We start from the raw sequence: 24,060 nt of genomic DNA, 5'->3' as shown, positions 1-24,060 counted from the left end.
TTCTTGGTTCTTCGTCCAGAAACCATACGTCGTCTAAAAAGATCATCTGCTTATAGTCAATGAGACTGATCGCAAGATACAATCACAACAAAAAAAAAACACTTCTTTAAAATAATTATTTTTTTAAATGATGTAGAAGAATGAATACGTGCAATATGTAGAGTCGGATTTAGAGAAAGTTGCAGGCCTTTATTCAAACAATTAAATATCTTGCCAGTCCCATGTGCTTACATCAGAGCAGCATGCTGTTTTGTTAGGGAGTATCCTTATTACTTTAAAAAATACAGTGACGTTCACCAGAGACAAAATAGGTCATGTTTTGCTAATGTACTACATCAACCACAGACTCCAACCAACATGCATAAAAGAAATGCATCAAATATGTGCATTGAATTATATAATAATCTGCCAAATGAATTGAAAATACTAACTGGAAACAAGTTCAAGAATAACTTAACGAAATGGCTTATGGACAAATGTTACTATAATTTGAAGGAATATTTTGAACATAAAAATAAATAAATTTTGTAATTTTTTAATAATAAGTATATTTTCAATAATTTTCTTTCAATGTACCATTTCTTTATTTTTTATTTTCTTATGTATATTTGTACGCCTGCATGCAGGCCGAACACATCACAACATTGTTATTTAAATTATTTTACCACCTTTATTGTATCTATGTGTTCTCGCAAATAAATTGATTTGATTTGATTTGATTTGAATGAAGAAACGAACCTATCTGAACCTAAAACAAAGAAATGAAAATTGTTAATGAAACTAACCACCTGCTGATACTTTTAAGGCAAAAATTATAATTGATTAACAAAAAATAAATTAGTATATGACTACGTTCCTAAAACCCATATAACTAAAACTCGAAAAAACATAACACGAAAAAAATAAAAGTCAAAAAGATTATTCCGATACCGGGAATCGAACCCGAGCCTCCTGGGTGAGAGCCAGGTATCCTAGCCACTAGACCATATCGGATGTTGATGGTTCGACTCAAATTAAGAACCAGTTTCTGTAATCACTATGTTTAAGATTGTATTAACAAAGTTTTTGTTTTTGTATAAAATTAATAATAACAATTTAATCACACTCACACTTGCATACATAATACGTAGGTACTCAAAACATTACTTTGTCTTTCAAGCTTTTACTTTTTTAATCATTTCACACAAGCTCACGACTATATTATTATTATCCCAATTAGGGTAGTCAGATGTACAGTCATGAGCAATAGAATGTACCCACTTTAGGACTCTGTCACACTAACATATTTGACATTTAGTGAGACTTACAGTTCAATTTTTCAAAAAAGTTAATGTGACATGGTACCAAAGTGTATACATATTGATGCTCGTGACCGTACATCCATCGCAAGATGAACAACGTACCCACACCTCACCGGCATGAGCCGGTTGTTGGTGGTTGATTTCAGCCAGGATCGATTTTCTATTGTCTATCCTTATTTAAGCTGTCAGACTTTTTTTACAAATATTTACGTACATTTTCTTTTTTACAGTGGCAATGGACGGCAAACCATTCAGCAAGTTGTCATCAAACAGCCAATCTAACGGTACATATGACGTGCCTAAGACAAAAAAGTCCCCCATCTACGCCAACTATGAGAAACCTGAAATCCAGCACATTTATAGCAACATTAACTTCAACGACACCAGGCCTGTACTTAAGACTGAAACTCCTGTGAAGCCCAACGGGTTTAAGGATGAACTAAAGACTGTTATAGGGGAAAAAAGGCTAAGCAACGGGGATATACCACCTCCTTTACCAGAGAAACCTCCTCCGGAAAAACCCACGACTCCTACAGAAAGTAAGAAAGATAACGGGACTTTGTCAAGGAAAGCTTACTTCTCTTTCAAGTCGAGGTTCAGAAGAGCGTCGTCCTTAGCGGTGGATATCAATTCGGAAGTGCCGAGTGCTTTGAAGATAACTAACTCGACTTTCTACCTGACTGACTCTATGGACGGTGATTCCGGATTTAGTAATTGGTGGGTAATTTATTATGCATTATTTAAGAATAACGTTTTAAGGTTAAGGTTAAGTCGTTACAGCCATTATGCTTATGTCTGACTCCCGTATTCTAAGATGTTCTGTTCAGTCGATTGTAATCCCTAGTTTGGTTATAGGACATTACCGGCTTTATCACCTGATTGTCCAAAAAGTGAGATGATCCGTGCTTCGGAAGGCACGTTAAGCCTTTGGTACCGGTTACTACTTACTGATGTATGTTAGTAGTCGTTACATGAGGCATGAGGGGCCTTTGGCGACTCAATAGTAACCCTGACACCAGGGTTGACGGGGTTGGTAATCCACCTCACAACCCACACGATAGAAGAAGACTGCAAACGAAAAAATACGAAATTAATAACGCCATGCCTTACTGGAAGCGCTGTCTAAGAATGCCGAATTTATGCTGAGGACGAGTCGAGAAAGGTTCGAGAGAACATCTTAGAATTCTGGTGTTAGTTTATATTCCGGTCGGTAATAATAATTAATATTGAAAACGCGCGTTGCGCCATCTGTGCGTCGATATATTGCCCGCACAGCGCCATCTAGTGAGCATAAACGCAACTTGCAATCTTAATTCCACAAACCACTTTACTAGCATGACATAACATTTATAAGCTCACGACTATATCCTAACGGGGTAGTCACAGGTACATACATATAACATAAACTGCGTATATACGTCCCACTGCTGGGCATAGGCCTCCCCTCAATCAACCGGAGGGGGTATGAAGCATACTCCACCACGCTGCTCCAATGCGGGTTGGTGGAGGTGTTTTTACGGCTAATAGCCGGGACCAACCGCTTAACGTGCCCTCCGAAGCACGGAATCGTCTTACTTTTTCGGACAATCAGGTGATTCAAGCCTGAAAAGTCTTTTCCAAACAAAGGACAGTCTCACAAAGTGATTTCGACAATGTCCCCATCGGGAATCGAACTCGGACCTCCAGATCGTGAGCCTAGCGCCCTAACCACTAGACCATGGAGGCTGTTGTTGTAATCTTAATTCCACCAACCACTTTACTAGCATAACATAACATAAGCTCACGACTATATCCTAACGGGGTAGTCAGAGGTACATCCATGACCTAATCTAACCGAACTTTTGATATTACCTCAGAATCATAAGCTCCGGTAAACTCGGTATTCGGTACGCGTCACTAACACCCAGTATTATAAGAAATAAATAATCAACTCAACATCTTCCCCGCAGCAGCGACGGCCCGCCGGGCAGCACGGAGACACTGGCGCCGCGCCGCCGCGAGCAGGGTAGGCTGCGTGCGGGCTGGGCGGAGTCCTCGCCCTGCCTCGCCCTGGAGCGCCCGGCCGTGCCCCCACCGCCGCCGCCAGCCGCCCCCACCACTGACCTTAGCGCTGTCAACGAAGGTAACAGGCGTCAACTGGACAAATAACATTTTTAATCTGTTGAAAAAATAGATACATCAATGGCACATAATTACAGTAATAAAAATAAAAGTAATCAAATTGTTGAGGATCAAAAGGCATTGTGCCAAGCCTAATATATCTTCGGCCTTACCAACAAAATAAACAAGCGGCGAACATTTTAAGTATTTGACAGCCACTCGCAAAGTTCAATTGTTATTGGATAATTAGATTCAATTTGACCGACTGTCAAAGAAATGAAACGAAAAAGTTTATTTTTTATTTGTTTTTTTTTTGTGAGGAAGGCGTTAAGTACTTAAAAATTAAAAACGCATCAGTACATTTATGATACTGCCTAAAAAGCCTTTAACGCCTACAATAGTTATACTTTATTTTACTTTTAGTAAGAACTATAATTAAATAAGTAAAACATACCTACCTAATTACAGTTCTCGTAGGTACTTACCTAAATTGTTGTACCAGTTTGATGATAAGTAGCTTATAATGAGATTTATATTCCCTACATTCAAAAGATAATTAAATCATTATTAACTTATTAAGAAAATTAAATCCTAAATTACCTATGTATACAATAGCCAAATGGTATATAATAAATGTCAATAATTATTTAGATAATGATAAACAAATAAATAAAAAAGTAAATATACATTTCTTTCCTAACTTAAAAGTCTTTTTCAGTTATTTTCCGTTTTCTTCTTAACTAAATTCTATATTTACCTCTATCTATATTTGCCTACAACACCCAAATACCTGAAGTTATATATTTAATCGTTTACATTTTTATCCCTGTCCTTGTCTATTGGCATATTCGTTTACAACTTGGCTAAAGAAGCCCCTGGAGGGTTTAAAAGGCAATATCGAAGCAATTCATCTAAAAAAGTGGAACGCAATAAATGATATGATTATGATTATGATTATATGATTAAAGCAATATTGCAATTTCACATTTGCACATATACAAGTGGGCAATATCAAAAAATGACTAAAAGCAATATTGCTTTTTTAGATGTTTTGCTTTTATGTGGACTTTTTAACCCCCCTTGTGTCACCCCAAACCAGGCAAAGGCATTGCCTATTCTGCCACTACACTCAGATAATAAAATAATGTTTATTAATATAAATTGCTATTAATAAAATAGATTTATCATTACAGTTGACGTCTGTCGGTTACAATTTAAATGTGAAATGTATTATTGGCCGATATGAGTGATCTATTCTCTGTGAGAATATATATTTGATCGATAGCGAAGACAGCGCTAACGGAGGTCAGTGCCTACGTTCGCTGAAAATAACTAGCTTACTTATTATATTACTAGCATTCCACCCGCGACTCTGCCCGCTGGAATATCCTTATCGCGCGCGACATGTCTAGTCTACCCCTGAGTCATTTAAAAACCATCCTATGTACTTTCCCAAAGTTTAATCTAACCCTGTACCAAATTTCATCAAAATCAGTTAAGTAGTTTTGGCGTGAAAACGTAACTGACAGACAGAGTTACTTTCTTATTTATAATAAAGGCCAAGGTACGTACCTACCGTTATAGAGTACTCTACTAAGCCTCTGCCTATTCTACTCCTTAACTACTTCCGTAGTAGGTTACTTCCCACGTAATCGCTCTTTCAACTATAGTATTTAAAAATACAATAACTGTTTTGACTTCAACAACTACGTACCTACAATTGTAGCATTGTATTAAGCTAGATATTTCCATCGAGCGTAGGGTTGGGTGCGGTTTACTGTTCACTTGAATGTCTTTGTTTGCACTGTCTTTGTTTCTTTGTCTTTCAACACACTTTTTTTTAAAATTACACCTATTTTACGTTAGACGTGAAATGTCACATTTTTGTTAGGTTATGGCATATTAAACCTTGTTGCGTCGGGGTTGGATTCGTTAAGGCAAAGCAGACCTTTGCATGGCGATTATTATTTGTGACCTCCACTAACGGCATCGTAACGTTTGCATGTGTTTAGGGTTGCCACACTCTAGTTTCACATTTAGTTTTACTTTTTTGTATCTGCTTGTGTCTGACCATTTATAAGTACAAACATAAATATAAACACAAAAAGGAGGGTTATGTGTTTGACCGCGTATTTTATGAAACATAACGAAACTAAGACGGACATGATGAACCGTATGGTGACAGGTGAACACCCCATCATGATAAAAAAGACACAATTCCTCTGTCGGTTTTTACGACATACCCGGAAAGAAACAGTTGAGCGCGTTTTGGTTTTTCATTCGCTCCCAGACTAGTATAGAACGATATTTGGCGCATAAATAAATTGTCTAATTTCTAAAGTTTATCGACATTACATTAGTCAGTCCCAAATTCCCTACTTTATACAATACTAAAGCTTTATCAAACATATTTCCCTACATCACATAAATTAATCATAAATATCAGAACAAATTTATATAGCAAACAGAAATTAAATCATTATAAATAAATATTCATCAGAATATAGTAAGTGACAGCCCTAACACGCACTTCACAATAACATTACCTCAGTTATCCTCCGAGCCTCTCGGTTAGTGCACGTAGTACTAACAACTCGTGTATTTTTTTATGGTAACCTAACAGATGAGTAATAAAAGTTCATGATTACCTACTATGGGTGGCTACTGTGTGACGTCATCGAGTGACGTGATGTGTTTGTGCATGTGATTGTTCAATTATGTTCTATTTTCAAATTCTGGAGAGAAAACTGCAAATGTTGTTTGGTAATTGTTTATTATTTTTTATTAACTTTTTTAACTTTTTTCGTATTTGTCTTTTGAAAAAAGAACTGGGTGCTGCTATAAGTCAAAATCAAAACTTTACTGGATGATATTTTAGTAGATCACTGTACCGTATTCGTTTTAGAAATAAACTCACGCCTATAAAGCTTACTGGTGTAGACAGAGCCACAAATTTAAAAAAAAAACAACTTGCAATGTTTAAGTTTTTTTTTCTATTTACCTTATTTAAGAATTTTGGTATTAAAATCTTAAGATTTAATCTCTGTAGATAGTTAAATAGTAACTGGTTTTTAACCCGTACTCTATACTAGGTATCTTATAAGTATCACCTCTCTATTTTTGCATAACGACTAAGACCTTCGTTGGAAACCTACGCATTTACTTACTAAAGCTAAATGGTAGGCAAATTGCGAAATTCATTTATCAGTAAGTAATTTAAAAACATTAGTAGCTATTAGTGTTTTTTTTTTATAAATTGCGACTTAACAAACATTTTGATGACACACCAACCTTCTTTTACAACTTTAGGATATAAAGAGGCATTATAAAGGCTATATAAAAAACTATTACACCTCTGCCTACCCCTTCAGAGATACAGGCGCTAGGCGTGATGCTATGTATTAAAGAAAACCCATATTAGTTCATACACATTTATATTGACATGCAACTTTCATTATACACTTACATTTGCTTCGATTATCTACCAATTACCAGTATTTATTCAATGCGACTATAATAGGCTAGTTTCCAACTAGTCAAATCAGTTACTTTTAAAAAAAACGTCAAAACAAGATATTGTATGAAAGTACTTGGTCCTTGACGAAAAAGCACACTCTGACGTCACAGAAAAACCTGATAAAATGTCGGACTTATGATTACGTTTTTGTTGATTAAAATTCTTAAATAAGGTACTTAAATAGAAAAAAGAAAATGTTTTTCGTTAGTTTTAGATCTGTCTTTATTTAGTAATCAGAAGTTCATAATTTATCTTGAACCAACACGACCCAATCTTTAGTTCAACCATGACCAATCCTTTTCGCTCCCGATCCTCCCGATCGTCAACTCTCTTCTTTTCTTTTTAAAAATGTCCGCCATTATGTTTCTTTTTAAAGCAGTGGACTATAGAGTTTTAGCTAAAGGAGTATTTACTTCGTTTGGCGACAATATAATATTATGTTAAAGTTGTAAAATGTAGCGGCTGTGTACCTATAAAGTATTTTATCTATCTATCTATCTATCTACCTAGCTAAATAATTGTTAAGTTGCTCTTCGTCACTTATTCCACACAACGAAACTGCTTATAGTCTAGTGGATTGGTTTTCATTTAAACCAAGGAAAAATATGTTTTTTTGTTTAAAGACTAAGAAAATGCATCAAGCTGTCAGGTTAGACAATGGTAAATACAAGTTCACCAATCAATTACGTCACTTCAAGTGATGGCCATTATCGTAGACAATAGCTGGTGGGTGCCTCGCCATTGTATAGAGCATCATTATAATATATTTTAAATCGCATAACTTAAAGTGTAGGTTTAAAGTGTGCAAGTTATTTTATGTTTCATGACCACAGCAGTAAGATTATCGACGCGTGAGTTTAGCCGTAAAAACACTTCCACCAACTCGCAGTGGAGCAGGTCCATACCCCTCCAGTTGATTGAGGGGAGGCCTGTGCCCAGTAGTGGGACGTATATAAGCTGTAATAATTCGCTAGGCTCAGTGACTAACTTATGCTTTTTGATTGTACAGTCATGAGCAATGTAATGTACCCACTTTAGGACTCTGTCGCACTAACACATTTGACATTTAGTGAGACCTACAGTTCAATTTGGCAAAAAAGTTAATGTGACATGGTACCAAAGTGTATACATATTAATGCTCGTGACCGTACATACTGCGAAAGATACGTTTTGGGCATAGGGTCCATTTCACTAAGGGTACATCTTGGGTTGAAAGGTTTCCAATTAGTTGTTATATGCGGACAAGAGCATTTCGTGTAAACAATTACTAAACATCAATTGTCATTGAACTCATCTTTCAACGGACTGTCAATAGTTCATAAGAATAGCCCTTGTTTCACTTAACAGTTCATTTCGTAACATTATACAAGTTTTAGTATAATTAAAATGAATACCTATTCATATTTATGTTGATAATGCTATTATATGAACAATCGATTGTCTTTTATGTTAGTATTGCACAAGAAATATGTGTTAATCTGTGTTAGTCGTGTTAATGATTTGACTTAGAAGTACTTTAGAACTTAAACTTTTTATTTTAAAAGGCTACACCGAAAGAGCGTGGCTCTTAAATTGATGATGATAACTTTAGAACTGAACCAAAAAAAAATTTTGGAAGTTCAATGTTGCCGTTTCGGGCAACACTAATTAATTTAATATTAATTTGACGGGTCCAAAGCTTTTTTCTTTTTGTAAGTGAAGGACAACACTAGTTTAGGAGTTGTAAGAATGAATAAGCAGCAATGGTGCTGATTTCAGTACGGTCACGAGCATTAATATGTATACACTTTGGTACTATGTCACATTAACTTTTTTGAAAAATTGAACTGTAAGTCTCACTAAATGTCAAATATGTTAGTGCGACAGAGTCCTAAAGTGGGTACATTATATTGCTCATGACTGTACACACCATTTAATTTTATTTTATGTTATACCTGTCATTTTCTTATCCACCGAAAAGGAAAGGGACGGGTGATCGACAAGCATAAAATTTATGGAACTCACGTCAATTTTAAACACAAAAAAACAACCTTCTAAAAATTTACATTGGCCAAAAACCCGACAGAATTACGTTGACAGCACATGTCAAACGGTTTTCATACCAGCGAGATACCTATTTGATTCGCTTTTTTCATTTATTTCATTAATTTTCAAATTTATAGTTGTCAATCATCCCTCCCTTTCCACTTCGGCGGATAAGAAAATGACAGGTATAGCTTAAAATAAAATTAGGAGGTGTTTGCAGGACTCGGAGCCAATAACTAAGTTATAACTTGAATTTAATTGCACGTTCTTTTAAATCACCTTTATAGTGTGTTTTTATCACTTTAAGTTATAAAACAGCTTATTTCAGTGTTGCCAAAATGCTTGTTGGATACTAACCACATAAGTTGCCGCCATAAGGGAGACAATAAATATGAAATGGCAATTTCAAAGTTACTTATTTGTGTATATTCTTATTTGTAGAATTAAACTATTTCAGAATTAAGACGTTAGTATAAACAGGGTGTTAGCGACACCGTACCGAATACTGAGGGGGATGATTCAGCGATTCTGAGTTAGTATCATCTGGAATTTCCCGTCGCAAAATTCGTGTTTTTTTTTTAATTATTTCCAATTCTATACTTCTGCGATGGAAAATTCCACTTGATATTAACTCAGAATCATGAGCTGAATCTTCCCTCAGAGTTATCGTTACGGCGTCAAATCCTTTATTGTATTTTAAACTTATATTTATTGATCCTGAACGGTGGCATTCAGGTTCTACCTTTTTACTGTTAAGGCTGCATTTCCATTGACGCGGAGCTATGCGGAGATGACCGTATTACGTCATGGTTATTATTCTAATGATCTTTTAACCTCTAAAACTAGTTAAGTTTTTGCTATGCGTTGATGTCTTTTGCACGTGCATAAATTTTTTTACTAAAGTAAATTTCATATACCAAGAGCTTAATTAAGCACATCACTAAATAATATTGTGTAGATAGGTATTATGCACAGTCATAAACAATCATTTCCCATTTTAGAACCCTGTCGCATTAACGTATTCGGCATTTAGTGAGACTTACAGTACAATTTGTCAAAAAAGTTAATGTGACATGGTACTAATACATATTAATGCTCGTGGTCGTAGCAGTATCGCCTAATGTAATTAGTAATTACTTCTTAAGTTGTCATTAAGATAATAACCCTCGAACGTTCTAAGTATATCTTGTTTCATAAATATAATTATTATTATGAAACAAGATTAAATATTAAGTAAATTATCCTATTTGTGCTCTAGCATCGCATAATAAATATCTATGACAAGGACAGAAAGATGCAGTCCAGCCAAGTGCGAAAGAGACATGCTACAGTCACGAGCACTAATATGTATACACTTTAGTACCACGTCACAATAACTTCTTTGACAAATTGAACTGTAAGTCTCACTAAATGTCAAATATGTTAGTGTGACAGGGTTCTAATTCTAATGTGGGTACATGATATTGCTCATTCATGACTGTACTAAGAAAACGAACTATTTAAACCACAATCAGGAAAGCCATATATAAAATATTTGTATGTCTGTGTACAGAATTGAAGCGGCTGCTGCCAACACTCTCGCGCAAGGACAAGGCGCCGCGCGCGCGCACCTCCTGGTACGCGGAGTGCGCAAGCGACACGCTCTCCACGCATACTTCCAATACCTCTTGGTAAGTGTTAACGTTAAAGTTGTTTTTTAACTACAGCTATTTGCCGTCTGCAAACAGTCTCTCATCATTATTTATTCGTAGCTCTCATCATCTACCTGAAATAAAGCACGAGGGCAAAATTATGTTAACACTTTCAAGGACAGAACGTCTACATACGTTCCGATTCCAAGGTGTCATACTACCTATTATGAACCATCAATGACCCATGATCTCTGTCCGTGAAAGGATTAAAGAGGACTTTATGATTCCTAAGATAGGGTAACAATTTCTAAATAGACTTCAAGATCATTTTTTTATGGATAAAATTTGTGACGTATTAAAATATATTTAAAGGCATATCTGTAGGGCTAACATGCGCAACGTGATAAAGTTTTGTCTTTGTCAGGGTCACTGTATCGATTCTGATGATCTCGATTTAGTGGTTTTCCCCGAAGGGCAAGGCAAAGGGAACTATGCCCATACAGCCATGTCTTATGTAATTTTTTCTTGATGTTGATTAATGAAATGATGAAAGGTGATGACGATGAATGATGAAACCTAAGCCCCCACCCTCGGAGCAGACTCCTACTCCGATTAATTAACTCAAAAGTTCGCATAAACTTTTGAGTTATGAAGCGCCTTGTTGGCACGAAGCGAAAATAGATAGGTAGATACACTTGTTTATTGAATATTCCGATATAATAATTCCGATATAATAACACTATCGCGAATGTTTTCCGACTAACTTAATGCTTTCATTAACCACAAAACACCACTTCGTATTAATTATTTAGATTATTCAATGAAGAAAGCAACCGTCCCGTTTTCGTTCCCGCCAAAAAGTCCACAACATACTTATATGTATATTTTTATTACTGTCACTGTCATTTACGCAATCGTTTGCGACTTGGCTAAGTAACACCCAAGGCCCTTGAGCTCAGCTATCGAAAGAACATAAAATAATCGTTTAAAACTAACACTTAAAACTTTGTATTTTATGAAACAACTGCGCCACGACCACTGTAAGTTACACCACCGTTTTCCTACAAAATAATTGCAGGATATTAGGATATGTCGTTTTCCCTTATAATCATTACTCATAAGGGAAATATAATGTAGCACCCGCACCCTTATTGGGCAACCGCTTTGTCTGATGTAGGCCAGAAGGGAAAAGGTAAACGCATTTGTCGTCATTCACATCTTACCTGTGAGTACATTCATAACACACATAACATAACATAAACAACCCATATACGTCCCACTGCTGGGCACAGACCTCGCCTCAATCAACCGGAGGGGTTATGAAGCATACTCTGCCACGCTGCTCCACTGCGGGTTGGTGGAGGCGTTTTACGGCTAATAGCCTAGTTGATTCCGCCACGTCCGGTCGCATTATCTCACTCTAGCAAATGACGGCTCTGCGTGACAGAAAAGGATAGAAAAACGGAAAAGTGCGATGCGGTGCGGCCAGAGTTCAACCCTAGGTAAACGTCGAATTAACTTGACGACTCAAACCTTTTGGTTGTTAAGGTGCATAATAAATCTTCAGAGGTCAGTCTTTTTTACAATGTCATAATCGGCCAATCAATATAGGTACCTAAACGATAAAAAATATGAACGTTATAAACATAATTGAATCGGCGATCAGAAATCTCGACTTGAAGGCGTATTAAAATGGAAATAATGCGTGAATAGCCTTGCAGCTGGTATTGCAGGTAATTACTTCCATTGAGGCTTGATGAGGAAAACCTGTACCTTGCCTTGACGATAGATATTGCGAAGGAACGAGTTGATACTTGGCAACGTGTCATTGAGACACCACATATCGACATTAAAGTCACATAACAGCCTCTGTGGTCCAGTGGTTGAGCGTTGGACTCACGATCCGGAGGCCCCGGCTTCGAATCCCTAACATGGTGGTACAATACAAGTGTATTTTAAGGGAGCTGGTGCTTGTAAAAGGATTTCCCTTGCACTACAGGTCACCAGGCCCCAACCCTTGGTAATTATTTAATCTAAGTATTCTATTCTAATCTATTCTATATTATCAGATCCGTTCCGTTATTTTCACTGTTTTTGAACTATACAACCAGCGCTGCATTGTCCATTAGTCCTTAAGTACATTCGCACATTTCAGTCTATCAGGTTCGGAACCATAAAAAAAGAAAAACATTTGAGCCAGACAACCAAGCCTACTCAACCACAGATATAAAAAAACATAAGTAAAACGTTACCCTCTTCCTTTGGCAATCCGGTAAAGACAAGCTGTAGGAATCGGATGCCATTGCTTTTAGTCCGAGGGTCTGAGAACTGAATGAGTCATCGTATGATGCCGTGACATATATAAGTAATGGTTTAAAGTAGTAGGTGTGCGGTACGTGCGATGATAGGTACCTGTGTCCAACGACTCGTCATGCATTGTGTATAGGTAGATTAGATACCCGTTTTTACGATACGTCACTATGCTAATGAACGTCACAAAACTAGCTTGCATATTTTGACAGATCTTATTCTTACCGCGCATTGAGACGATTGTAAAATGTTACTTTATAGAATAGAATAGAATAGAAATAGATTTTTATAAAAGGGCGCCACATACAAAAAGAAGACAACAACATCATATCAAATTTCCACTAAACAATTACAAAAAAAAGCAAGACGGATGTAATATAATCAGTAATTGTACTAAATTGGTTCGTTCTGTTTAATATTACTTATATTTTCGTTAAAATATTTTAAGAACCGTTGTATTAGACTACTAAGCGGTAGGTAAGCACCAACTGTTGACCCGCCACACTATACCACCGTGGCGGCCCTAGGGCAAAAAGGGGGGGGAGTCGCCAAAATCAACCAAGACTGGTCCACCCTGGCCGCAAGCTAACTTCATCGGGTTAGATTGCTCATACCGGGCGGCCGTAAACGACATTTTTTATTTTAAGGGACTGAGGGGTGCCACTTTGATGTCTCGCCTCCCATAAATATTGTGCTAAGGCCGCTACTGCTTCACACTAATAAATACTGAATCTACAGACATTTCCAATGACCATAAGAACCAGTGGAAACAAGTAAGACAGGCCAAAAGCGCAGACGTTACAACGGAGTGCGCGCCGCCGCCGCGGTGACTCACCGGCCTGTTCCCGGACCGTTAGTCTCGGCCCGATACATAAGCTGAAGCGGGAATCATTCTACATACACACATAAACTCACGCCCGTAATCCCTAATGGGGTAGGCAGAGCCACTAATCAAAGACAACTTGCAACGTCTGTTGAAACAATGTCCTAAACTGGATATGCAGGAATGTAGTCTGGGAAGTCCGCCATTATTATGATCCTCCATGTTAGAAGAAACGTTTTTATACACAATCCCTCTGTCAGTTGTTACGACTTTTTCGAGACGTTAACAGCGCAAAGTGTACACGTAGATAAAATGCTTCATCACTAATTTAAGAGCCACGCTCTTGTCGGTGTAGCATTCTCCATTCTTGTCTATCAAAGACCAATTCCATCACCTCCTTATAAGACACACCGCCTTCTCTTTAATCTGTTCCATGTAAGCTCTTCTTGGTCTTCCCCTTCCTCTCTTTCCTTATAGCTTCCCTTCTGTGATGTTTTTAATAAATTCGTCGTGTCTTATTAAGTGTCCAATCATCTTGCCTCTTCTGTCCTCAATAACTCTCAATATTTGCCTCTTTTCCCTTACTCTTACTAGCACATAAAATGCTTATTATATGTATAAATTAGTCATTTGTCTCTTATGACTCGTCCCAAACGCCATCGTTACCGCGTTTAGGTATTATGTATAGGTGATCGGACGATTGCGAAGTTGCGGGTATTTCATCGTGAATGTCTGCGCCTGCGCCGGTCGACAGTGGCCGCGGAAGCATTACACGATCAATACGTCTTCAACGCTTGAACGTCTAGTGAACTAGTGAAAGTGCAGTTATTGTTTGTTTTGTGGAACTTGAGGATTTATTGGGATTACTGTTTTGTGAGTTATTATTATTAATCGTATTATAAACGTAAAATGTGCACAGCCAATAAAGTCGCTTTATAAAAAAACACGTTTAAGTGCCTTTTTGAAGTGATCCAAAAAAAACCGCGATATCTTTCAATTACTTTAATTTCGGGTAATTCGGCCGATGCGGAAAATTCTTTTAGAAAAAACGCTGTTGGATGTGATTTTTGTTAACAAACCCTCGAAATAGACTAGTTTCAATCCACTAGAGCTAACATGCGCAATGTGATAAGATTATTCGATCGCTTCAATAAATTTTGTCGAAATTCATAAGTTTGTTTATTTCCCTAACATGCGCGCCAGGACTGCCACGCGATATTATTCGTATTCTGACAGAACGACATGACTTATTTGGATTCACATATTAGCTAGCACCAATCGAGAAAACGTCATAATTATATCGTCAGAATCGATAAAATGAAAAATTTTATCACGTTGCGCATGTTAGCCCTACTGGATTGAAACTAGTCTATTGCGAGGTTTTGTTAAAAAAAAATCACAACCAAATGCGTTTTTTTCAAAAAGAATTTTCCGAATCGGTCAGGCGTCTTCGAGTAATCTGGGTACATACATTACTTACATGAAAAAAAGATCCTGACGAATTGCGACCCTCCTCATTTTTTGAAGTCGGTTTAAAAGGTGCTTACGTGTGTTCACAAGGTAGGAATAAAACGACGATATGCGTCCCACTGCTGGGCACAAGCCTGCCCTCAATTTACTGTTGTGTAAATATATTATTATAGGCAGTTATTTTTGCAGGCTCACCTAATTGACCGAAAAAGTAAGATAATTCCGTGCTTCGGAGTGCACGTTAAGCCGTTGGTCCCGGCTATTAGCCGTATAACACCTCCCTCCGGTTGATTGAAGGGAAGCCTATACCCAGCAGTGGGACGGACGTATATAGGGCTGGTTATGTAGTTAGAACTTTACGTAGTCATACCTTTATGTATACTTTATGACTACTTACTTATAGCGCTTCTGTAAACAAGCAACTTAAAACGAAATGGCTCAGTTCTTAGAATAATGAAAAACACTTTTACTATTAACCTTCCTCATATTTAATTCAAGAACAATGGATATTTTCTTGGAAATTACCTTATACAGGGTGTTAGTGACATCGTAACGAAAAGTAAGGGATAATGGAGCCCATGATTCTGAGTTGATATCAAATGGAATTTACCGTGGCAAAAGTATGGAACTCATCATCATCTCTCTGCCATTATCCCGTTTTTCACAGGGTCCGCTTACCTAACCTGAAGATTTGAAAGGTCTGCCGGCTTAGCACCGTAAGCGCGCGCCTCTTTCTCGCCTCGACATACGTCACCCGTCACTCTCTCACAGTACTGCACAGAAAGAGACAGACGATCTCTATCGCGGCGAGAAAGAGTCTCGTGCTTACGGTGCTAAGCCCGCTGGTTTTTTACAGAAGCGACTGCCTGTCTGACCTTTCAACCCGCGAAGGGGGAAAACGACAAAAAAACAAAAGTATGGAACTGAAAATAATAAAATATAAAACACAAAAAATTAAATTTCCGAGAGAAAATTACACTTAATTTTAACTCAGAATCATGGTCTGAATCATCGCCCTTAGTATTCGTTACGATGTCACTAACACCCTGTATACTTAGGTTGACGCGTACTGGATTTACCTTCGGTATAATTATTTATAATAACATTGAACTGTGGTAGTTGATGACAATTGATTTTACTTCGAAACTGGCTCAAGGACTTGACCATCTATAAAAGACAATGAAGGCCTTGAAGAATAGGTAATATTCAAATCTGGAATTTAGATAGTATTCGTTTGGCTTTCACCGCTGCAGTACGTAAACTATTAGTGACTAAGTATTTATATTTTTTGGTGAAGTCGGTTAATGACCTCTATAATAAATACGCAAGGGAATTTAAATAATGAAGACAAAATTAAAAACTTACACTTTTTGTGGGCTATATTCGGGTGAAGCTAAAACTTTTCCACGGTCTGATGGCTCTGTGCAGACGGGGTCTAATGTATCTTGGTACGGATTTTTTATTAAGTACTCACTTTTTTCCAAAATCCCCACATTCCGGCTTTGTAATGAATACCGTTCGAAGCAAAACTTCAAAAAAGTCATATAAAACAAGCGTATACGCACCTACTGCGCTTTTTTCGTTCTTCTGTTAGTTTTAAACGCGACGTATTTGTAAAATTTACCCTGGATGGCGTTATCTTCTTGGCTGGACAAATGGGGAGAGCTGAAGACTCACGCTTGGTACAAAAAATCAAGACAACAGGCCTTAGGGTGCCCAGTTGGGCGCAAATCCTGGCTCAGGGCGTCGTTTAAGAGGATAAACAAAAACAAAAATTAAGCTAAATTAAAAAATTTGAAAAAAAAACCCACGACGGTAAAAATCTCATCGAAAAAGAATAAAATAACTCAAAACCTCCGACTTAACCCAATTATTATGTAACGAAATATTATAATAATAGACTTAAAAATACTTTCTAAAAAAGAGTTGATATCTCGAGACATCGGTAATAGATATACTTAAGTACCTAAACAATGAATATGGATGTTTACAGTTTTTTCCTAACGTGTCTGTTTCTCGAAGATATACTTAAATGTAGCGATAATAATTTTACCATAATACATAACCGAGGAATATCCGTCGGGGGCTGCCATTAACCCTTACCACCCCCCTGGTACCCTTATGGATCCTTGTAGAGTCCATATGCTTAATGTTTTTTCTCTCGTTGGTTGCAGGTACGCGGAGGCGGGTCTGTACCAGGCTGGCAACATATCGTCATCGTCGGGGGCCTCCTCGGGCTCCCACCCCGCGTCGCCACTGCCACACTCGCTGTTCCCACACGAACCGCTCTACCAGTTTTACACCGCCGCTAAAGTTGAGGTCAGTTACTTTGTAGTTTTGTACCCTGGCCTTTTTTGGTGAACTGCGGCACCCATATACCTTTATGTTTTCCAACTAAATATTAATGCAATGTGTGTATATTTTAATGTTGTAAATGTATATGTGTGTCGTAAGTTTTACCTAAATAAACTTTTTTTTTGTTGCTTTTAAAAGGGATGGCAAACATACCGCGCGCGATAGCCAAAGTCCATCGAAGTTTGTTTTGTTTTTCAAAGTTGTTTATTAGTAATAATAATTTAAATGTTAACTCATAAAAACATAGTCAGCGAGAAAAAAAACATCAAATTAAAATAAAACGTTTTCAGGCTATATAGCCTTTAAAAAACTTATAAAAGAAAAACACAAACAGGTCACGAGCATTAATATGATACACTTTGGTACCATGTCACATTAACTTTTTTGACAAGTTGAACTCTAAGTCTCACTAAATGTCAAATATGTTAGTGCGACAGAGTCCTAAAGTGGGTACATTATATTGCTCATGACTGTACATCTTTACGTACACTATACACTCACTGTATAACTCACTATATAATTTATAATCAACTTGGACGACGATTATTTTTGGCTTAGGTAATACTAGAAATTAACGCAAAGGCTTTTGAAAAGAATGTTATTATACCTATATGTACATATATATCTTTTTATTACTTTGTTTTTTAGATAAATTCTAAATTCGAAGTAGGCACATCATAACTATATAATGCGATGTCAAAATCGGCCTAAGGTCAGCCATGAAGGTTGCAGCAATTACCGGCGGCGCAGCGTGTTAAACGGTTAAGTGCGGAATTTTACACTTATTGCAGTGCTAATTAGAGCTGTAATTGTAGATTAGCGGAATTAATACGATAACACTCATGTTTCCTTGTTTTGGGAGCATTTTATTTACAAAACACAGTACGAATAATTAGTTTTACAAATATATTTTAAAGCTCATGTGAAGCTTATTTTATATAATATGTAAAAAAGCTTATTATAAGATCTAATGACTACCTAAATGATAAAAATGTCTGCTATTGAATGTGTTCCTCTAGTTATTAAATAACTTGTAATGTATATGTATACCCTGATACCCTCATTGGTTTTAAAAATATGTGTTGCTGTTGCAGTTTCTTGTCATTTCTTCTCCTCAGTCGTAACACCTTGCGAAATGACGTAAATTCAAAAATGTTATATTGACCTTCAACAAGTTTATCCATGATAATTACGTTGAATAAATGATTCGGATTTCTGATTTATAAAGGTGCGCCCACAAATAATATTTCTAAAAGTTGGGAAACGTCGCTAAACACCATTGTACGATTCATCATATGAGGGACATTCCAGGCTACGTTCTCCTAAACCAATGTAGATGGCGTTGTACAGATTTAACATAATTTAATACCTATTTTTATTGCTCGGGTGCACAAAATCGGGAAAACAATGTTTCGTACTTAATTTTATTTTTATGTTACAAAACTTAGTTGGTGATATACTACAAACAGTAAATGTTACTTAGTAATACAAAGATCAGTAGTCAAGTGCTACTGAAGTCTTGGCTACTAGAACAACAATTTTATGACATAAAAGAGTTTAAATGACAAAACAAGTCGTAATTGACAAAAAAGTTATATAATTAATTATTATAATTGTTATCGATAATAAATATTATAATAATATGTAATCATTGATAAGTTAATGAGTAATATCTAATAATATTAATATTACCCTTGGTATATCGGTGTTTTTGCCTTTTGACAATATTTATTTTTTTGTAATTGACTTGTAACGACATGTTATTAATAAAGTTCTGTTTTCTGTATTCATATAAACTACATGTTTCTTCCAACAGTCGGTGTGCCGAGAGACAGGAGATTCAGATTCAGACGCGTACGAAGTAACGGGCGGTCCATCCGCGCCTGCGCCCGCGCCGCTGACGTCACCGGGCGCGCGGCCCTCAGCCATGGCCCTCGTGGCGCCCCGCGGCCCCGCGCGGACCCTCTGGTGCGAAGTCCCTGAGGTCCTCAATTCTACTGTTCTTAGTAAGTACTTTTTTATATAAGTATTAAGTACAAAATAATTCATTACCATTTTATCTGTGTTTAGTTCAGCTGCAGTGAAACCGTGGTAGCTCAGTTTGTAGAACGCTTGCCTCTCCCTTTGAGGTCGCAGATTCGAATCCAGCACAGGCCTAAGCCAATGATTGTCGAATTTGTTTTCGAATTCATGTTTGGATCGTAAATGATTACCACGTGCTCAGCGGCGAAGAAAAACATTTTGAGGAAACCCATATTCCCGAGGAATGCATTTTCGGAGATATGTGACCTAACCTGTATTGGGCTGGTTTTCTTCTCGGGTTGGAAGGTCAGACATGTAGTCGCTTCTGTAAAAAACCGGACCTGTCGAATCTTCAGGTTAGGTAACCCTGTGAAAAACGGGATAATGCTAGCAAGATGATGAGTTCAGCTGCAGTAGAGCAGCGTGGTGAAGTATGCTCCATACCCCCTCCGGTTGGCTGCGGGGAGGTCTGTACCCAGCACTGGGGGTATTATAATTTATGTTGTTATGTTAGTTCAACTGAACTGCTCCTCTAATAATATAAAGATTAAATATGTCAATGGAAAGGCACAATGAATTAATTGAGAATTGAAAGCACTTAGGTAGGTACCTACTTATAGCAATTTACTTAAGAAAGTAATTAAGTAGTGTGTCAGTAAAACATACATAAAATGGAAGTGTTTTACAATAAAGTCTTGAAAGCTTTCTCGTCAACATAAAATAAATAATGTATAAATAATAATGTACTTAAAAATATTGTTACAGAAAGTAAGTACTTAACAGCCTCCGTTGTCTAGTGGTTAGAGCGTTAGGCTCACGATTTTGAGGTCCGGGTTCGATTCCCGATGGGGACATTGTCGATATCACATTGCAGGCTTGAATCACCTGATTGTCCGAAAAAGTAAGATTATTCCGTTCTTCGGAGCGCACGTTAAGCTGTTAATCCCAGCTGTTAGCCGTAAAATACCTCTACCAGCCCGTAGTGGAGCAGCGTAGTGGAGTATGCTCCATACCCCTCCGGTTGATTGAGGGGAGCCTGTGCGTATATGTACGTATATAGGCTGTTTATGTTATGTTAAAGTACAAACTGTTCACGACTGATTTCAATATGAAATATCACTGTATTGACCTCAAACACACACTCGTACCCTTTCAGGCTCCCTTGCGCCCGCGCAGAAACGCCTGCAAGAAGCGAAGTTCGAGCTGCTAACATCAGAAGCGTCCTACCTGAACTCCCTCAACGTGCTAGAAGCTCACTTCATAGCGCACCCAGCCTTCAGAGAGACACATATCCTGCCGCGCTGTGACTGGGACACGCTGTTCTCAACTATTTTGCCAGGTGAGTAACATAGACCCGGCCCAGTAGTGACCACCGGCCCAGTAGCGACCTCCAGCCCAGTAGTGACCTCCAGCCCAGTAGTGACCTCCGGAACAGTAGTGACCTCCAGGCCAGTAGTGACCTCCAGCCCAGTAGTGACCTCCGGAACAGTAGTGACTTCCGGCACAGTAATGACCTGCGGCCTAGTAGTGACATTCTGCTCTCATCCGGTTTTTTTCGATATCTGTCAAATCCGCTCAACCATGATTTCTCAAGCAAAAACGTAGGGATTCCCAATGCGTCATTAAGTGTGCTGTCATTTATTGTTTAGGAGTGCAAAGTAAACGGGTTCGGGTTTACGCCTCATACACATGACATCATGAAGCCTATAATAAAGCTGCACAATAGGTGTTTACTCTGCAATCGCACATTCACCAGGGCTATTATTATAACGTAACTTATACTATTATACACCTATGTATACTTTACCTTTATAGTGCCTATTCAGAAATCGTCGCATTTGCGAATACACACGAATTCTAATATCCATGTTTATCACTTATTATTACATTTTTATTGTATTGACAAATTATTTATTAAATAAAAATACATAAACAAGTACATTCCATCCAACTACAATTGTAACAACACACATATTATTAAAAACAAAACATAAAAAAGGGATAAAAAGCTATAAATAAAAAATGTCCTCCAGCTCACCACATCGAGGCAAAGTCCCCAGAATACTAGCCACGTTGCCCCTCTGCACCGCCAAACTGACCCTTTGGGCAAAATAACTACCTGCTCTAGGGTCGGAAGCTGAAATTGTCTTTAAAAACTGTTATTGTATTAGAATATAAATGGCTATATCAATATAGAATTGAACGAAACACGAATACATGTTCCATGAATTTGTTCGAATACTTAGCTCCATTTATGTTTATGTACTTACAATCTATTTCTTTTAAAGTAATTTGGTATTACTTATAATCTATGTACACCATTAACACGTATTTATGGAAAACGATGTTCGTGCCTCACCCAACAGGGTCCACATAATATCAGCGTCATGGTTCACGCCGCGACTTCAAATCAAATCAAATATACTTGACTGAGTACTGCGACTTGTGCTGAGTGAGGCCCTTTTATCTCAAGACGTCCACCTTACGCTCATTTCGACGAACATCCGTTTTGCTTTATTGTAATTGTTTTGTGAAAATTTTAAATGATGTTATTGTCTTGTTTTTATGTGTGGCGTCCTTTTATAATTAGTAAACTATTTCTTATCTATTCTATACTTAGGATAAGGATTTAAAAAGTATAAAATTACCTGCCAGCACTCTTTAGTGATAAAATAAGTTTTTATATCTCGTCTCAAAACCTATGAACACACGAGGTACAAATATATTTTTATTTACGGTATTTTTTAGTTATGTTGGTATCATTATATGTTTTTTGCACCATCCCGTGCTCCAATACATAAACTTCTTTCACCGTAAGGTTGCCTGGCAGAAATTGCTGTTTAGCAATAAGGCCGCCTATTGTGATTATTTTTATTCGTCGTGCAATAAAGTATTATTGATTGATTGATTGATAAGGGCAGGAGGATGATGATGATCTCATCATTATTTTACCATATAACCTTTCGTTTCCAGTCCGCAAATGCTCCCAGCTGCTGATGAATGAGTTGGAGAAGTGCTGGCAGGAGAACATTCTCCTGACGGGGATCTGCGACATCGTGCGGCGCCACGCAGAGCAGCACTTCCACGTTTACGTCAAGTACTGCGAGAACCAGGCGCTGATGGTCAAGGCTCTGCAGCGGTTACGAGAGAGGCCTTCATTCGCTACAGCTCTTAGAAGGTAAAAACTGAAGCATATAAACACTATATACATGAGTTATGCGTACATTATATAAAAACCTTATTTGAACATTAATAATTACCTTATCATCAGCATCAAGTTAAGAGCCACGCTCTTGTGGTGTAGCATTCTCCATTCTTGTCTATCAAGGGCCAATTCTTTGACTTCCTTAGAACACACGACTGTCGCCTTCTTTTTAATTTATTCCATGTAAACTCTCCTTTCTCTTTTTTTTCTTGATTGTCTAAACGAAAAAAATGCCTGGTATTCATAATTCTACACATTTTGATTTAAAAGATTAGAAGCTGTTGCATTTTTTTGTATTTCTTGTATATTTTTTCTTTTAAGCCATAAAACCTTGCGTTATGACGTAGATTCAATGAATGTAAAATTGACCTTCAACAAGTTTATCCTTGATAATTAAATTGAATAAATGATTTCCTGTATCGGGCTAGTTTGTCCTTATAGATTACCACTCGTTACCAGTCAATAACTTCAATCATGACAATCTTCGAAGCTGTAGGCAAGCGCAAGCGCAAGCTAGATCATCACGGCGTTCTCTCAAACGCCTCAGTGGCCCAGTGGTTGAGCGTTGGGCTCGCGATCCGGAGGTCCCAGGGTCGAATCCCGGTGGGGATATATCACAATAATCACTTTCTAAGCCCGGGCTTGGTTAGGACATTGCAAGCTGATCGAAAGCAAGGGGCCCTTGGCGGCTCAATAATAACCCTGACACCACGGTTGCTGAGGTTGGTAATCTACTTCACAACCCACACGACAGAAGAAGACGGCGTTTTCAAATCAGAATCTTGTATATTCCAGACTGGAAAGCCACCCGGCGTGCCAGAGCCTGTCACTCCATTCGTTCCTGATGCTGCCGATGCAGCGAGTGACCCGTCTACCGCTGTTGCTAGACGCAGTTCTGAAGAACCTCGCACACACCGACCACGAGTACGAGAGCTGTATGCACGCGCTCGCTACGCTCAATAATGTATGTGTTTAATTACTATTGAAGTGTCTTTGTTAACTGGGCACTTTTTCAGCTTGGATTAGGGACTTGAGGAATCCAGTCTAGATCGTGAGCAAAATGCTAGCCATAGACAACGAACACTTCAGGACATTACTACCGGCCCCGCTGGCGATTTCCTTCATTCAGCGCTTGTTGCTATCGGCCCACCAGTGTCGATCAATTCTCTCAAACATAATCCTCTCAGAAACAGCTGTAGGCACCCACAGGCCTGTTGTCTTACAATTTGTACCGGATGAGAACCTTCAGCGCGTCCGATTTGTCCGGCCAAGTAGTTAATACCATTAGCGGAAAATCTACA

General features: G+C 37.8%; 1 protein-coding gene and 1 non-coding gene across 8 annotated transcripts in view; one reads left to right on the top strand and one right to left on the bottom strand.

The window, feature by feature from the left end:
• Positions 1–24,060, top strand: part of LOC126367291 (uncharacterized) — a 177,944-nt gene that overhangs the window by 143,367 nt on the left and 10,517 nt on the right. For 4 of the 7 annotated variants that reach the window (XM_050010718.1, XM_050010717.1, XM_050010719.1 and 1 more), the window contains 8 exons: positions 1,532–2,018; positions 3,251–3,423; positions 10,496–10,613; positions 17,352–17,496; positions 19,349–19,538; positions 20,711–20,893; positions 22,528–22,732; positions 23,555–23,723. In XM_050010718.1, the coding sequence (XP_049866675.1) occupies positions 1,532–2,018; positions 3,251–3,423; positions 10,496–10,613; positions 17,352–17,496; positions 19,349–19,538; positions 20,711–20,893; positions 22,528–22,732; positions 23,555–23,723 (1,670 nt within the window). The remainder of the gene's footprint in view (positions 1–1,531; positions 2,019–3,250; positions 3,424–10,495; positions 10,614–17,351; positions 17,497–19,348; positions 19,539–20,710; positions 20,894–22,527; positions 22,733–23,554; positions 23,724–24,060) is intronic. The other 3 variants (XM_050010723.1, XM_050010721.1, XM_050010722.1) reach the window with 3 other exon arrangements.
• On the bottom strand, positions 922–993 carry Trnae-cuc (transfer RNA glutamic acid (anticodon CUC)). Its single transcript has one exon. It is a non-coding gene; the product is annotated as a tRNA-Glu (tRNA).

This window comes from Pectinophora gossypiella, chromosome 6, assembly GCF_024362695.1.
Source record: "Pectinophora gossypiella chromosome 6, ilPecGoss1.1, whole genome shotgun sequence".
NCBI lineage: Eukaryota > Metazoa > Arthropoda > Insecta > Lepidoptera > Gelechiidae > Pectinophora > Pectinophora gossypiella.
This window is presented reverse-complemented; position numbering and strand designations above follow the sequence as displayed.